Source organism: Cyrtonyx montezumae, unplaced genomic scaffold (genome assembly GCF_038088225.1).
Source record: "Cyrtonyx montezumae isolate F1298 unplaced genomic scaffold, pur_monq_1.0 scaffold_8, whole genome shotgun sequence".
Taxonomy (NCBI): Eukaryota; Metazoa; Chordata; class Aves; order Galliformes; family Odontophoridae; genus Cyrtonyx; species Cyrtonyx montezumae.
Genome location: NW_027072089.1, coordinates 76819747 through 76838079, shown reverse-complemented (window position 1 = coordinate 76838079; position 18333 = coordinate 76819747). Strand labels below are relative to the sequence as shown.

General features: G+C 44.9%; 1 protein-coding gene across 2 annotated transcripts in view; it reads right to left on the bottom strand.

The window, feature by feature from the left end:
- Positions 1–14499, bottom strand: part of ZCCHC2 (zinc finger CCHC-type containing 2) — a 40508-nt gene extending 26009 nt beyond the window's left edge. For both annotated transcript variants that reach the window (XM_065753122.1, XM_065753123.1), the window contains exons 1-2: positions 13564–14499; positions 2059–2170 (exon numbers count right to left, since the gene is read on the bottom strand). In XM_065753122.1, the coding sequence (XP_065609194.1) occupies positions 2059–2170; positions 13564–14499 (1048 nt within the window). The remainder of the gene's footprint in view (positions 1–2058; positions 2171–13563) is intronic.
- Between the last annotated feature and the right edge of the window lie 3834 nt (positions 14500–18333).

Below are 18333 nucleotides of genomic sequence, written 5' to 3'. Positions count from 1 at the left end.
AAGTACTAGCAATCTCCTAAAAAATTGTAAGCAAGCATTAACCCCAATGGCAGCGTTACAACTCCTTGTTCTTTTCTTCCAACACATACTGAGTTGGAACAGTGCGTATATTGGCTGTGACCCTTTACCTGGTAGTTAAGTAATGGGACAACTTGTTCATTTTTATCAATTAATGAAGATTAATTATTGCAAAATCAAAGAAATACAGGATGAGCTAAGGATGCCTGGTAAAAAAAGGCTATGGCCTAACATTAGTTTTGGCTCATTGAATCATTTTAACAGCCAATGTTTAAACCAATAACATCAGCTGAACAGATATTCAACAGTTAATTAAAAAGTTGACTCCCATGACTGGAACTAAGGATAATGCTTTAAGTTCCATTATCTCCCTACACGCATATATTTAACATACATTAATTACAGAAACTAATCACCACCATTAACATTCACATACAGACATGCTTTTTTTCCTAATGAGATCGTGTATATTTTGATCTATTGGATGTTATCGATGCTAAATATATTTGTCCCCTAGCACAAAGACATCTTATTACACATTATAGTACCTTTAACTTCCTTAACTTCTTTTGCTGCAGTTAATGCTCAGTCTTAATAAATGACACAACAGGCAATTACTGTGTCATTGCAGGACAACCTTAGTTTCCCAGTTTCAACAGCCTACTTTAAAATCTTGTTTCCCCAATCACATTTCAGATCTCCTAAATGGGTAGACAAGAAGAAATGTTTGAATACAGGAGCCAACGAGGAACGCTGCATCCCTATATGTCTTCTGAATGCAACACATCCAGTCAGGATGACTAAGTCAAGCATATGTGATGCTGCTTCCATTTTAAGTATAAGACTTCAGAGAATCAGATTCATATTTTTATTTTCAATTCTAATATTTTTAAGATCTGTGCTATTTTTAACCCACTAAGGAGGCTACAGCAAGGACCTTATATCATAAATCTAACATATCACTACCACAAAATTATTCTGATCCCTCACAGTAGTTTGTTAATATAATTATCGAGAAGAATTTAAGTGTTTAGGTAGATTCAATTATTTGACTTTGCTCTGCTTCTGTTACTTAATTCAAGAATGCTGCTGTTTAGTCTCCCACTCCTGTTTCTAATTAGTGAATATGAACATTCTGTACTTAGAACTCTACAGTAGTTTTCAAATATGACTGTTGTCCGTAACCTGACATAATCCTTCTGGCTATTTTCTTAATTTTATTCCCCCAAGGAATTAAAACTCTTGATTCACAATTAAATAATTAGAGAAAAAAGGACATTTATCAGAACAAAACAATAGCAAGCTTTTCTCAGATTGCTAGCTCTTCACGAACTGGAAGATAGTGTAAGCTTCCCTTGAGTAGGCAAGTGAGCTGCTAATCTTGTTGAAGAATAGAGGGTTAAGAATAAATCTGTTTTCAATACTGCTCATTTCTTCAGAGCACAATCAGAACATCAGTGCAACTGCCAGAACACTTTGAAGTTCTATCCCTACTCTTCCTAGCAGAACCAAAAGGTGGTTTGCTTCCTAAGGAAAGTACTCACACTTCTCCAAATACTATTTCTCTAAAGCCTCCTAATGTGTCTTTTTCCTTTCTCTATTCTTTTGTTTTTTAAGCCTAATCAAATACAACTGAATGATGCAGCAAAAACCATTCACAGATTCAAAGCATATTTAGTTTTACATCAAAAAGTTGTTGAACAATGCAAATAAAAGCGATATTAAATTTTTTTGCCTTTTCCCAAATGCCACATCTCTTTGTTAAAGAGGAAGCCTATTTGCAATCAGTTTTCATACATGAAGTCACTAGTATTTAGCAACTGACAAGGATGACAGTATGCCATAACAAAGAAAAGACCACTAACGATCTGGGAAGCCAGTACACTTACCAACCATTCCAGACTCTTATTCAGAAAGTAGAAAGACAGATATAAGAGCTGGTTAGTTACCCCTAAGTATCAAGACTTCTACCTTCAAAAAAAAAAACAACAACAAACAAACCATCAAAGAACTCTCCGAAAGAAACTGCAGACTTCATACCTTCTCGCTGAGGTCTATGGGAAGTCATTGGTAGGCCATCATGAGGTGCTGTGGTCCGTTCTAGCAAACTGGTCTCATTACTTGATGTGCAATCACTGTGGGAGAAGTCATTCTAAACCAAGAAGGAAAAAAATAAGGAAACTTATGAATAGAATGTAAATAATCAAAGCACACTCTTTATGGCAGAAAATGTCCCTAAAACAGTTATACTAGTTATATATTAGTAATAGTCATACATCACAGTAGTCTCCCAGAGTTGGTAAAGAACAAACTAGGCTGGTAACCTGGTTAACCTGGTAGAAAGGCGTTAGGTGAAAACAACCTTTATGTGTTTGGTTTTTTTCCTCCTAGGGTAACACTGAATTCATAGAATCACCAAGGTTGGAAAAGACTCCCACAATCATCGCTTCCAACTATACATCTACCACCAATACCTCCCCCCTAAACCACGTCCCTCAGTACAACATCTAGATGTTTTCTGAACACCTCCAGGGTTGGTGACTCCATCACCTCCCTGGGCAGCCCATTCCAGTGCCTGAACATGCCCTCAGAGAAGAAATTTTTCCTAACATCCAACCTGAATCTCCCCTGGAGCAGTCTGAGGCTATTCATTCTAACTAACGTGAACCTATATTCAATTTTTCCCAAATTGAAATAAAACGTTTATGTATCCATGTACTTATCCTTCAGAGACCATATTTTGTTAAAAATCAAACCAACTAGACAACATAAAATTCAAAGCAGTGTAACAGTTCCAGTGACTTCAGAGGTAACAGGTTTGCCAGTTGATCAATGTAAGCCGACATTTCAAGGAAGTGACATAAAAGTAGCACCTTAAAAAAGCCATAGACATAGAACTAGGAAATATTAGAAGTTGGCAGTGGGTTTATGTTTTCAGTGAGGTATCTCATTTTACTTGTAACAAGTAGTATAATACATGAGCTTAGTACAGGCACGTAAGTACCATCAATATGCAAATACGTTGACTCTGGGCAAGTGGGATGGTACGCAGGGCAGCAGCAACACAAAGGAGGAAAGTACGTTCTCTATTTAGCACAAACCAATGAAATACTGTTTTTATTGCTAAGAACTGGAAGGTAGAACAGAAGTTTGTTTTCTTGGGAAAGCTTTCAATAAAAGCAAGTTAGATGGACAGTATTCACTGGACTGGGAATATTTAGGGGTATGAAATACTTAGGTCTTTATGAAAACTAGAAGGTACATAAATACCTTACTCGAATTTCTTAAAACAAATAGTTACTGAAAGAAATGGATACTTTTTGGTGTAGATATGTATTAAAAGTTCAAAGTTTTTTCCTCTCACTCAGGGTGAAGAGTGCTGTTCCATTAAGACCTTCATAAGAGAGGGGCAGAAGATAAATCCTTGGCAGTACTTTTATCATTTTTAAATAAAGGAAGCATAAGGTTTTGTAAATAAGTGCCAGAATGTGAAAGAGCTGCTTTTGTTGCGCGTTTGTTTCTCCTGAAGGACTCCTGATGGGACAAACCAGCAGACAAGACTAGTTACCCTGTCTGGAATTGAGGATCCGAGACTGTCACAAGAAGACCACAATGAGGAAGCAAAAGCATCAAAACACAACAAAAGAGGTTGTGAATTTTTTGATGATCTTTTAAAGATCTTACAGATGTTCCAAGTACAGCTTGCTTCAGTTTGCTAAACCAGCTTTACAACAATCATCTACTGCTTGGGTACAAACTGAGTTAACTCCTAAAAACACATACAAGTCACTGATGACTCAGTAAATTCTGCCCTGCACATACCTATAACTGAATGTTCATTGGATAAATCCATGGCAGTACAAAATCAGCATCACTATGCCTTCACACTGCACTACAAATAGGCAGATGAACTGAAAGGTATTTCAGCTCTTTCACCCAAGACAGCATATGGCTCGTGTACTATACTAAGCATCTTAACATACAGAGCATTTCTTGTTTCCTCGAGTTAAAACTCACACCAACCCCTAGTCACTCAGTAGACAAGCACAGCAAACTTTCCTATTGACCAAAGCACCACTTCATGCTTCAGATGTCTAACAGATTACAAACATAATGCCAGACCTGGAACAAGAATGGGAAATAGCTGTGTGTCAACAGGACTGAATTTTAGCAGCTCTAGCAAATTTGCAAGCTTATTTTAATAAAGCAAAACTCACAAGTATAGCCTGGTGAGAGCCACTTTAACACCCAAACACATAACCAAAAGCAAACATTTTGTTTTTTAAGCACTAACTCTTGGGTATGCAGTATTCAGAGAACTGTTAGCATTTGGGCATTAAATTCACACTGCTAAAACAGATTTGTTTAAGACTTTCCATACATATGACTAACTGGCTGTGACCAACTATATTAAATTAATAAGGTCAGTGCATTAATAAGAATCTTCCTGACATGAAATCATAGAACTGAACCCAATTTTCTTTTTAGATACAAACAATGTTTATTGCCTAGTTGAAGTAAGATCTTCCCTAAACAACATCCATGTGTTTTGACAAAAGCCCCTTTGATATCATCCACGCAGCGTGCAGACGACAACATAAATTTGCATTAATTCTGACAGTAGCTCTCCAAATTCTAAATTTGTCTTTTTTCCACCCTTAAAATCACGATGGTAAGAGTTAGAGGCAGTGCTCCATTCATTTTAAGGAGTTAGGAGATTTACACCTGATCATGGCACTGATATTTTTATAAATAATTGTAACTGTAGGGAAAAAAAACCTATCTACTTTACCCGGCAAGTTAAAGAGATGTTACATACGTGTATTCTGTGAATGACAGCTTTCATAAGACATGATGGAATACAGGTGATATACAGAAATACAGTTTGATAAGAGCCAGCTTCAGCCAGCTCCAAAAGGGACCTGCTGCCAGTCAATGCCTAATGCTGCCTGCACATCTCTGATAATAAATTTAAGCATGGAAAAAAACTGCTACGCAGCAGCTGCAAGAAAGAGGAGTGAGTAAAACACGAGAGAAGCAGCTCTGCAGGCCCTGTGGTCAGTGCAGAAGGAGGGCAGGAGGAGCTCCAGGCACAGAGCGGCATTTTATCACTGCAAGGCTTTCTACATGTAAAGATTCACTGTGGTTTGTAGTGCTGCTGACAACGATTAAAATACAGTGAAGCAAGAAATGTGGGTGGCCACAAATGAGTTGCCAGATAACTGATCTGATAATCTCACAGATCTTAGTGATGGGCCAGAGCTACATTTCTCTTGAAAGCGAAGCAAAACAGTGCTATAAAAATTGTCTGCTCTCAAAATCCAGACAAGAGTGCTGTAGTTAGAAGATCCTCCTCATAAAGAGATGACCTATCGCTTGAGATGACTCTTTGGTCACAGGACACAAGCATCAATTGCTGAAAAAGGTGAGTCATACTGCTCAAAAGGACATTGCTCTGTTAAAATAACATATGTGAGCTAGACTACACACAACAGATGTCCACAGCGCCTTCTATTTGCTTCGAGTGCTGATGAAAAAAATGCCATGCTGGTATCAGTTTGGAGATACGTGCTGAAATCTGTTACTGGATAACATACTAATCATTGTGATTGATGCACGTAAGTCTTCTGATGTTTGCACTGCACTTCCATAGAAGAGCTATTCATGCATCAGCTCTGATGAACACCAACAAGGGAAACCTGCCTACAGCAGTTGGATAGCTTGATTAGCTCTACATACTAAAAAAATGAAAGCTTGTTTTTCTGCAAGACTTCAGTCGATGTGCTGCTAGGGACAGCACTGCTTAGCCTTGCAGGCTGTGTGGATGCAAACTGGCACAACTTACTTGCTCATGTACGAGTGGGAACAAGCGAACAGAACCAGATGCCAATAAACAAACACGAAAGAAAGCATCTTGGAAGGGATCAACTCACAACCACACTTTCTTAAATGCAACATCTGTACCACAGATAAATTTGAGTAACACCAGAGTAATCTTTATTACATTCATAGAATCATAGAAGAGTAGAACATCCCAGGTTGGGAGACCTGGTGCCAGCTATGGGACCAAAGCAATGACTCACTCTGAACAATCCTCACAAGCTACTGTCCTTATTGCTTTCCCGTTATGCAGCAGTTGCAGAGCTACGTAGCCATGTTGGCACAAAAGATCTCCTACAAAGACAGCTGAAACTCCACGTTACATACGTGCTGCTGAACCTTCTCCTGATGGCAGGAGTAGAAAGATGAAGCCTTGAGACTCAAGACTGCAATGGTAATTGCTCTCTATCACTTAGTCCTTGCTGTTGCTTGGATATAGCATAAATCTGCTATCCCTATCTTGTACTTAATTAGCACATTCACCTAATAGTCACAAATGCAAAAAATACAGGGCAACAGCCGACCCAATTCTTGAAAACTTGTTTAATGATGACAACTTATTATGTCATCTTATAGATTGCCTCCCATGCCAGAAAATCCTGTCTTGAACAAGCTGCAAGCCAAATGCAAGACAAAACTGAAGGCAACTGCTCAACTGGCATTGCTGCTAAGTTACACTAAAGCTTGAAAGCTTCCAACTTCACCGTGCAACCTTGTATCAACCATGCAACCTTACCTAGTGGGAGGTGTCCCCACCCATGGCAGAGGGCTGAAACTAGATGGTCTTTAAGGTCCCTTCTAACCCAAGCCATTCTATGATTCTTCTCTACTCAGGCCATATCTGGAGCTCTGTGTCCAATTCTGGGCTTCCCAGAACAAGAAAGACATGGATACATCATATGAAGTCCAGGCAATAGGTCATAAAGATGATGACAAGTCTGTAGCACCTCACCTGTGATGAAAGGCTGTGAGAGATGAGACTGTTCAGACTTGGGATGCTGCCAGGGTGGAAACTAGGAGTGCACAAAAAGTTGAGAGGGGACACAAGCAGGACAACTGGCCCCAGCTGACCAAAGGGATATTTCATACCACATGCCATCACACTCAGCAATAAAAGCTGGGGGAAAGAAGGATGAAGGGGGGGACATTCAGAGTGATAGTCAGTGTTTGTCTTCACCACTATCCGTGATGATCTGTGCATTTCCAAAAGCAGCTTAATATATGCCTACTGATGGGAAGCAGAGAAAGGATTCCTTTTGCTTTGCTTGTGTGCACAGTTTTTGCATTACTAGTAAACTCTCCTTAATTCAGCCATTGAGTTCTCACATTCTCAGAATCTTTCTGATTCTCTCCTCGTGCCACTTGGGGAGAGTGTAGGGCAGATAATTCAAAAGGATGGAATTCAGAGGAGATATCGCGGAGGATGGTATATTTCCATAAGGCTTTATACAGACGGTACACAGGCTATTGGTAAGTAAAGGGTGGCTCACCTTCTACAATGGATGAGACTCGACGATGACTCCACACGGGAGGGATCTCCAAGAAGAGATCCTTCCCTGGTGGTGGTCAGCCCTTAAATGGGGTCTGGGAGAGCTGGAGCCAGACTCCACCCCTTCCAGTCACACAGGTACATTACCTTCACCTGTGCCCCTGCATCTGACTCAGTGCTCACCTCAGGTGATCAATCAGTGGTTCAGGCCGTGATTCAACAGTTCCCATACAGGAGAGTAAGTGACTGTGTGGTGCTGAGTTGCCTCCAGGGTTTAAACAACATTATCTATAAGGGGCAGCAACAATACAATGTGAAGGAGACAGAAAGCTTCCAAAAAGTCACCAGTTCATTCAGGGGTGAAAAGCAAACCATACAAAAGCTTCAACAATCCAATACAAATCAACTCGCAGCACTGTAAAATCATGACTATCTTGAGACAAACGGTATAAACCAATCTCAACAAAGGATTATTAACTTGGACTATCAAGGCAACTAAACTTGAAGAACCAAGCATCTCAGCAACAGCAGCAATTTTCAGTGCTGGCAGAATGCTCCACCCTGTGTTTCCTGGACACACAGAAAGGTCTTCAGCACTCATCCACATCAGAATTTTTACCTGGACTTGGACCACAGTTTCTGTCCAACCCAGCTAGCCCATGACAAAGTACAGATTTTAAAGCTAAAGCCAGTAATGCAGCACTTCAGATGTGACTGCATCCTTCATAGAGCTTCAGTACTTTTTGCTCATTAGAAGAAAACTGCTTGAATGTTCAGTCAGATACACACAAGTTATTCACACAACCACCCAGAGTGATAGAAAGACTGAAAAAATATTTGCCCCTCCAGAACGGCTCGCTGAAGTACAATTAGTACTGAGAGGTAACAAAGCCCTCACACTACTACTTCCAACTTCTGACAGAGAATAAAACATCCAAGAGGCAAAGTTTGAAAGTATTCTTTCATGTAAAGCAGTTCGGAACACAAAAAAAATCTGTCATTCTCTTTTCTCTCTCCTAAGATAGCTCTGAAGGCTTCAAATCCCTTTTCACAATTAAATGTATTTTCACTTTCTTCTACCATCAAGGACAAGATTAAGAGGCTGAAGAAAGTCAAGAAGCTTATGAAGCAATGCTGTTTCTCACCAAATCTTTGAGCTCGTCTTCTGCAAAATTCTGTCTCTACAAGTACGCACAGTTATGACATGGAAGATAGTGAAGAACCTCAACAAATCAGGGAGGAAACGTAGATATTTAGTAGTGTCTTTTAAAGCATCTATGGCTAGACACAAGTATCAACAGGCAAGCGGAGGCAGAGATTTAAGCAGAGAGAAATCTACGTACTCTAGTGCTTTCATAGATATTTGTCTTACCTTGGGCATCCGCAGCCTTTTCTTTAGAAGGAACAAACTGAGAATCCTCACAACTACAAGCCCATTAAGATCCTGCTGACTACAAATAAGTCAGCACTGGACAATGCTGAAAACCCAGCCACAGCATGACAACAGTAAGGTTAAGTTCAAGCATTAGGAAGCCATGGGTATGTCTGCAATGCTACCACTGCTTATTCAAGACAGCAGAGAAGAAACTGACATGGAAACCAGAGAGATGTTGATGAAGCCCAGCATAAAAGGACTGGGTAAAATTACAAACGTGTCTTTGTCCTAACACTTAATAATTAGAACTGAACAACTAAAACAACTGGAAGCAGTGAAAGTTTTCAGTCTGCAGTTTCCTGGAGCATGTACATTTAGATAAAATGGAAGAGCTTTGTTTATGACTTCCTTTCCAGAAGCCTTCTAGTAACATTTCTGGACATCCTTAACTCCTTGTTTCAAGTGAGAAAAATTTCTGCTAGGGTAGCAAGAACACTTTGTATCTCTGTATTCAAAACATGTAAAACATCACACCCCAATCAAAAAGAGGTCTGCCAACAGTGAAATGACAACTTTATGCTTCTCCCCTCTTATTTAAACCAGACTCTGAAAGCACACCTTCCTTTACACCGTGATACTTAACACTGTGTATACTGGTTCACTGCAGATTCAAAATGGGATTGCCTGATACTTTTGTTTCCCAGCAGCTCTTAGAATCGTAATTTAATTTCTAGCATCTTTCTCAGTTGAAAGTCACCGTAGATAAATCATAAAAGTGCTCTTCTACTTCGCAGACAAAATAAAACTATAAATAGAAATCTATTCAGCAAGTATTCTGTAAATAGAAACTTACCCTTTGTTTTTAAATAGGGACTTTTGCTGCAAAGAATCTCAAGACATCTAATTACAATATTATTCACCAAATTACCAGCAGAAGACTGCTTATTTCAATAAAACCTTAGTTCTGTTACTACCAAGTATGCCTGCATATGTTAGCATGTAGTCAGACCTCCTTCAGTATTTCAGCACTCAAATTTTCAATCTGGGATGGAGCAAGATTGGCAATAAACTGAATCAGCTTTGACCTTTGTGCACGTACTTAACATATATAATCAATACAAGAATTAAGCCGAGTTCTTTGACTTAAACTGATACATATAATAGTGATATCAGCGGATTTTTTGCACATTGGTAAGTTTGGCTTATGAACACAGATGTGAATGCTGCTGGTTTATTTTTATAGCTAACTCCTATAGATTCAAAGTTCACATTCTGCACAGCTTAACACATCAAGGGCTTGCTTTCCAAGTAGTGTTACTGCAAACTACATCTTCATAAAAAAGTTATGCAAATTGTATCAGGTGTTTCTGCCCTAACTAAACAAAGCACTTCAGAATGCTTAGTTAAAGAAAGCTTTCACAATTACAGAGCAATCCTAGCTCTGCAGATCTCACTCTCCACAACTTTTAAATTTACTGACCACTTCCAGCTGAAGTTGGAAGAGTATCACCAAAAATATTCTTAAAGTGTAATTAAAACAGCAGACCCAGAGTAGCAAGCCTATTAATCTTCTGTCAAGAAGCAACTTTAATGTAATATCTTAGCAGATAACAAAGATTCCAACTAGAAGACATGATCAAAACCACAGCGGAAAAAAAGCCTGAAATGCGTACATAAGTTCTATATATATACACACAGATATACATACTTCACACTCTGGTAACCAGAGCATGCAGCCATCAGTCAAATTCCTCACAGGTAAACTTCTTGAGTGCCACTGCTCGTTATAGCTACATATTGTAACTCCCAGAAACCTCAAATGATACCATTTTGTTGGACGCCACTGTACAGTTCACATCTCAGAACCACAAAATAGTTTGAGTTCTGTTTGGAAGGGACCTTGCAGCCCACCAAGTTCCAACCCCTGCCATGTGCCAGGCCGCCGCAGCAGCTCAGGCTGCCCAGGGCCCCATCCAACCTGGCCTTGAGCACCCCCAGGGATAGGGCACCCACAGCTTCTCTGTGCAGCTGTGCCAGCATCTCACCTCGCCTAACTCCATTAACAGCCGTTCTCCCTCGCCCTATCACTGCACCTCCTGCTGAAAAGTCCCCCCGGAGCTTTCCCATTGGGCACTGCGGGCCTTTGCTCGAAGGGGTTCACAACGTGAAGGGGACAGAAGAGCTGTCGGAACGGTGTGGAGCAGAACAAGCGTCCCCCGGAGCTGATCTCACCACCATCGTTCTGCGTGTTATTTCACTATTATTTCACCGTGGCGACTGCTCCCCGGCCAGCCCGGGACCGCTCAGCGGAAGGGACCGCTACCGGGGAGCGACGGCGCGCTCCCGTTATGCAAGACGGGGCTCCCCGCCCCCGGCCGGAGCGGAAGCCGCCCTGCGGGCACGTCACATGCGCGCGGACCCCGCCGCCGCCATCTTGAATGGGGGCGGGAAGCGCCGGTGGCAGCCGGTCGCCGCGGCGCGGGGAGGGGAGGGGTAAGGCGACGGCCCCACAGACAAAGCGAGAGGTCACCCCTCCTCCTCCTCGCGCCCTCAGGCCGGGACGGGCGGCGGGCCGGTCGCTGCGGCGCCATTTGCGGCTGCAGGCGGCGTTCTCCACCCTCGGGCCGTTTCCGCCCTCCCCCAGCCTGAGCGAGGAGGGCACGGCCGCTGCCCAACGCCTCTGGGAGGGGGGGGCTCCGGTGGCGGAGGCCCGGCCGGGCCGTGAGGTGCTGCTGGAAGTGGGGCAGGAGCCCAGGTGCTCGTGCTGCAGAAGCACGGCCATTCCCACCTGAGGTCGGCCCCAGGAAAATTCGAAGAGCGCTTTATTAAAGCAACTCAGCGCGTGAACGCGGTGCCCTGAAGGCACTAAAATTTCACAGATTAAAGGAGGATAAAAAGCACGTGGGCAGCTGACGGGATTTTAAATCAAGTCCAATTTCACAGTACGGCTGTATTTGCGGAGGGAAACCTTTAACCACGCTAACTCCATTACCTCCAGTGTGACATCCAAGGGGGTCCCCTATACGCGTGAATGGAAAACCCATTGATCCCTCTGCTCCCCACCGGCCATCGATCCCTGGAAGCAGCTCTGCTTCATTTACCATTTAAGAAAGAAAAAAAGAAAAAGACCCTGCAGCAGGGATGCAGCTTCAGCCCTGTGCAGACCAGGGACTATGTGATGCGTATGTTCAGCCAAGCTGGGCCGGGCCACACTGCGTTCCCTCAGTAAATGAAACCACTACAACTTGGAAGGCAGTGTTCACACCGAAGCCAGAACGCTGCACAGCACAGACTTTAATTCCAGTAGTCTGTGGCAGTCAGCTCCCCCATGCCTTCGGTGGGGCTCTGAGCAGCTGTGCCTGGGGCACCAGCCTCAGTCAGGTAACGTGTCTCCAGTCACTAATACTTCAGACCCCATGAGAACAGTGCCTAGCCTCACCACTTCCTGCAGCCCCCTCTCCCTGGGAAAGGACTTCCAGGACTCATGTGGGGATAGCCAGACTTGGTGCAGGCCAAAGAGCCAAAACAAACACTTTTTGGACTTATGCTATGAATTTGTTATGATTTCAGTACCGTAACATCCACCCACTAGCCTATGACCTGCCAAATGTGCTTTGGCCTTAAAATGATACAAGTGTTTGCTGAGCATATTTGAAGTCTTAACAGTTCATCTCCATCTCCTTTGAGCAGTACTCAAAAGCATATCCTTTCCCCACCAGTACGGCAGCAGTTTTCCAGGAGCAGCTGAAATGGACAGCGCTGGGCTCAGAAACTGTTTGTGCTGCTTTCAACCTTTTCCTGTTAAGTCCCCAATGAAAACCTCATGTGTCTGTTTCAGTGGTCTATCTGCATTGTAAGTACCTATCTTCCAGCCCTTTCTTCCTCTTTGCGTGAGAGGCCATCTATAGACCAAAAACCATAGAGCTCTGACACAATGACTCGGTTGTATAAATTATGGGGCTGCTTTTTTTCTTTTTTTTTAAAGCAGACATTCATCAAAGGAGCAAAATGAGGGAACCTGCACTTAAATACAGCTGCTGCAAATGAGGGTGCTCCCCTACCACTTAGAGAAAGTCTGTGCTCTGGGACTGCTGCCTTTGAGCAACAAGTGGCACATCTGTGCTCAAGATGTGCGTCGCTGCCTCCTGACAGCCACCCAGAAATTCAGCTTCTCTTTCCACAAAAGCTCCGCTTGTGACATTTCAGTTTGCACCCTCAGTGAAACGATCACTGCTCCCCTTCCCCAAAGCCTTCAGCCACCTCACAGAACGCAGCTTTTAAGAGATGTGGCCCTACAGCCGCTGACTCTCAACCATTGCCCTGGTCCCTGCCAAGCCCCAGCATAAATCTCATTTCGGGAGGGGGAGAGCAGGTTCCACATAGAATTATTCCAACACCTTCCTGCTGTCTCAATACCCTGGGCGAACACTCTGTAGTTTCTGTCTACTATTATTAATATTATATCTACAAACTGAGTCAAGCTGCCCTGCCACCAGGCCTGTGGTGTGTGAGGAAGCCTACCAGGCCCTACACTATGGCACTGAGGGTCTGAGAAGGAGCAAACCAGAACGCTCATATGGACAAGAAAGAACACCCCCCCCCACCTCCCAACACTTCTTTAAGTCACGCTTAGGCATTACTATGTCATTATGTCACAACACACAATTTGAAAAACGGAGGGGGGCAAGGAGAAAGCCAGAGAAAGCCACAGCCCGGCATGGGGGACTCTGCTGCTGCTGCTAAGCGGGGAAGGGCTGAAGTGAGGGGAGGAGGGGAAGGAGCTCAAGGAGCTCGGCATTACCTGGGCCCGGTGGCGGCCAAAGCCCTCTTCCACGTCCTGGTCCCCGCACAGGGCCCTCCGCAGGCGTTCCAGGTGCTCTCGCAGCGTGACCCGCTGGTGAAAGGAGAAGGCCGGGTGCAACGAGGCCATGGTGAAGAGCAGGAGCAGCTCCTCTTGCGCGCCAAAGCCCAGGCCCTGGGCGGCGGGGAGGGGGCCTTGTCCGTTCTCTCCGGCCCCGTCCATCACTACCTCCACCTCCTCCTCGTCCTCGGCTCCCTCGTCTTCGGCGGCTCCCACCCGAGGCCGCCGCGCCGGGCAGCTCTGCAGGATGGAATCCACCTGGGGCAGAAGGCGGTGCAGGCGGCCGGCGGCCTCGCGGTTCTCGGAGCCCAGCAGGGCCAGGTAGACGATGAGCTTGGAACGCACGGCCGGGTCGCGGAAATCGCCCAGCTGCCCGGGGTCGCTCAGACCGTTGGCCTTGGCCTCCGAGTCGCGGAGGCAGTGGTAGTCCTTGCGGGCCAGGTCCTCCAAGCAGGAGCCCAGGAAACGCAGCTCCAGCGGGTTGCACAGGTCCAGCAGCCCCACCATGAACTCCAACCGCTGCGCCGAGCCCAGCACTAGCCCGAACCACTCGTACACCGTCTCCTTATCGGTGCGGGCCGCCGCCGCGCCGGGGCCGGAGCCACTAGGGAAGGCCGAGGGCGGCGGGCCGGGCCCGGGCCCCGGCCCCGGCCCCAGGCCGTGCAGCTGGCTCGGCCGCTCCAGCCCGCACCCCCGCCCCGCTGCGGCTCCCCCGCGGCCTGGCGCCCGGGGCACCTGCTGCTGCTGCTGTTGCGGCGGCGAGGGGTGGCAGTCCGGTGCCGCGCCGGCCTCCTTCAGCCCCAGCGCCGCCGCGGCCGCCTCTTCCGCCGCCGCCCTGTGGCTCGTCGGCTTCAGGGGCAGCTTCATCTTCAGCATCCTCGGCGCGGGGCGGCCGCCAGCGTCCGACGGGGCCCGGCGGCGGGCCGGGTGCCGCGGCCGGGCCGGGGGCGGCGGTCAGGCGGGGCCCGGTGCTCAGGCGGAGCCGGCACTCATGCCGCTGCGGCCCTGCCGGCGCGGGAGTACAGGCGCGCGCAGGGGAAACGGTCCCGGCGCGCGCGTCCGCGTGCGTGCGGGAAGGTGGGGGGAGTGGGAGAGGGGCGGGTCTCCTTGGCGGCGGCGCTCCCCCCTCCCCTGACCCAGCGCCGCTGCGCGCTCCCGTCAGCCCGCCGTTGGTGCTCGCGGCCCGGGCCCGAGCGCCCTGAGCGCGAGCTCGCGGCGAGGGGCGGGGCCGGCGGGGGGAGGCGGGCAAGGCGCTCCGTCGGCCTATCGGAGCTCCGGAACGTCAGCGCGCTCGGGAGTGTCGCGTCCCTCCCTACCGCACGGGCGCTGCTTGGAGCCGTTACGTCCGTTTCCGTTGTTGTTACCTGGGTGAAGAGGCCGACCCGATCGTCACCACACCCTCCCTCGCGTCTCCCCTGAGCCTTCTCCAGGCGGAACGGTCCCAGCTCCCTCAGCCGCTGCCCGTAACGCTGCTCCACACCCTCTGCAGCTTCGTTGCCCTTCTGTCACAGCGCTGCGCGGCCCTCGATGTCTGACTTGTAGTGAGGGGCCCAAATCTGAGCTCGAGATGCGGCCTCAGCGGTGCTGAGGACAGAGTATATTGCTGCAGTTACAGTGTCGTGCGGCTTTCTGTGTGGTTTTGCAGGTGATTTTGTAGAATGGAAGAACGGAGTGTTTGCAGAAGTATGGCAAAACGCCCTTCGTCCTGAAACAGCACGCTGGATTCACCCTCACTTTGCCCATTTCATTTCCCACTGTTGTGACCAGAGATGATGGAGAGCCTAGTGGCACAATTAAGCATTATTCAGAAAGCTGTGATGCCTCTTGCTTCAGTTCCCACAAGCTTAAAAGACAGTATATCTGGAAGCAGACGGAAGCTGTGGCTTGCAGAACACCGCAGCGAAGAATAAAATGTGTTTTAATTAGAATTATGCAAAACAGCATCCCTAAACTGTTTACAGAAAAAAAGTGTGAACAGTCAGTGCTAACCCTCTTATCTATCTGTCCAGAAGCTGATTGTGCTGCAATGAAAGAGCCTATTTATTAACCAAGTAAATGTCATGGAGATTATAATAATCTTGCGTGCATCATTCAGACTTGCCACAGAGCATCAGTCAACTCTTAAATGTTGTTTACACACTAAACCATATCCCAGTTTCTCATATCCATGTGGCTAGTCCATGGCATTTTGTTTAAAAACAAAATAGACTTTAAGGTACTGTATGTTAGGTTTCTACTTTCCTAATGGCTGTTTTGTCCTCTTCTAGTGACACAAAGACTTGAATCAACAAAGCTCTCCTCTTTCATTACAGACTGTGAGCAGAAATGGAGCGGAGAGTGGGAAATCGTTCGAGTCTTACCACATCATCCCAGATTGCTAGCATTTCTTAGTTGGTCCCAGGACAAGGAAGGTGAAGAGTACACATTAAAAAGCTGCATAAACCCATTTTATCCTTCTTTATTTTATGCTGTTTTCTGTTCTCTGCTTAGGGCCTGATGGGCTCACGAATCATTCCAAATCCTTACAGTTATTTGTCAGAGCAGTTATCATAATACCCCAGGATAATATTTTTTCACATTGTCATTACAAAATAGTAATTCTAGAATTACGGTTAATTCTAGTCATGTTGTTATGGTTGGTTTGTTGTTTTTTTTTTTTTTGTTTTCTTCCAAACAAAAGTTACTGTTGACTATCATAGAAGATAAGCCAAATGGGAGTTGTGAATGCCTCAAGACGAAGCTTGAGGTTTCTGCTTAATTTGAATATAGCTTTTCTATCCGAATAAAATGTGCAGGATCAGAGTTAAATGGATGCTCAAAGTAACATTTCTTATACTTGGACAAAATGTGATTCAAATGAAATGCAATGCTTCCAAATAGGAAGCATAGGAAGGATTACTTGCACAACAACACATCATCAGTAGGGTAAAACTAACCTGTCTCACGACGGTCTAAACCCAGCTCACGTTCCCTATTCCCTGTTCTCTCCCACAGAGAGACAAAAATGAATTTAATGTTGGTAGAAGAGGACAAAGGGAGTGAGAGCAAGTCCACTGATCCATTCCAAAAAGGTAGGATAAATAGTATGCACGTGAAGGTAATGGTTGAAAGTACACTCACCAAGTCTGGAAAATACTTGAGCGTGTGCCTACCTCCATCCCAGTCTGTGATAGTTCCCAAGCTGATACTTAGTTTCATAAATAAACTTATGAATCTGATTAACTCAGCCCTGTTTTGTTTCCCTTTTTTAAATGGTTTAAATTATGTTACTTGAGGAAAACAGATTTGAAAGATAGGAAAAGAAAACCAGGAAAACAAGTAGTGGGGGAAAGGAAAAAGAAGATATTCTGAGTGAGCTTAGAAGCATTTCTGTAGCTCACAGAGCTGGCAGCAAGGAGAAACAGGATAATGTGGAATGAGAACTGAAACTGAGTGTCCAGAGGAAATGAAAGTGAAACTCAGGGCTGTAGGTGGAAGAAGAAAGCAGTGGGGATATGCATGAATACTGATGTGACAAGCTGACCTTGAGAGGTTTTAACCTGATTTTCTTATTAACCTGTTAGAGGAGATGAGAGAAAGAACTGCAGCTTTCTGCAATACACGCCATAGTCTCAGGGGAAAACAAGGGCAAATCTCTTGAAGCGGCTATTCACTAGCTGGTCATGGTGCAGTGCACACAGAGGGAATAATTTGACCAGAGCAGGAAATACAGATCTCTGGGAGATGTCTGAGAAGTTTTGCTCACTCATGATTTGTCTTTTTTGTTATGATAGTTGGCATTTTTTTGAGTATCTTACCTTTTGTGGAACAGGTGTCCATTACATTTTAGCTGTGAGAACTGGAAGAAGAAAGCCTTGAGAACATGGTAATTTGAAATTCACTGAATACAAAGCCTGACAAATCAATAGGTTATTACCTTTTTTTCCTCATTGTATAGATTCTGAATATTTGAGCTCATCTGTTCTTTCCTGTGTCCTGTTTTTCAGCGTGAGCTGAACAAGCTTATATTCTCTTGTGCATAACAGGCACACATGGGATCTAATGTCTTGGAATAAGGGAATCTGGTGGCACATGGAAGGCTTAGGATATCTGCATCACCTCTGAGGTTGGCTCTCTCAATCAGAAAACAAGTCGACAGAACAAATGGTGGCATTTACTTAACAATATTCCCAGCTACACTGCTTGTAGCCTAATCATATTTTCAATAATAGAAGGATACATTTAAGTGCTCACTTTAATCACAGATCTTCTAAATCTGAGATCATAACTTCCTCTTGAAATAAAACTGGTATTGGCAGGAAATTTTATCACTTAAGATTAGTCATGTTGGATGGACCATTTCAAGGTGTATTATTAGGCACTTTTGAAAGCTTAAGCTATGTTTAAAAATGTTGTTGTTTTTTTTCAATACACATGTGGAATGAAGACAGGTGTTTCTACAGCTTAATACTCAGTGTGACCAGTGAAATGCAAATGACCCTTAGTCCTAATCACGTTTGCATCCCATGCAGGAACAAACATATGGATTTAAGCAAAGTTTAAATCATTCACACATCATTTTCAATTTAAAGTTACTGAAAAATAAGTCTAGAGTAGGCAGAAGGTGTGTCCCCAGGATTAACATGATTATGAAAGACAATTTCTAAAGTCAAAGTTGGTTACTGATTTGCAAAGGTCACCTGTCCCAGGCCTCTGTGGCAAGCTGGCCAA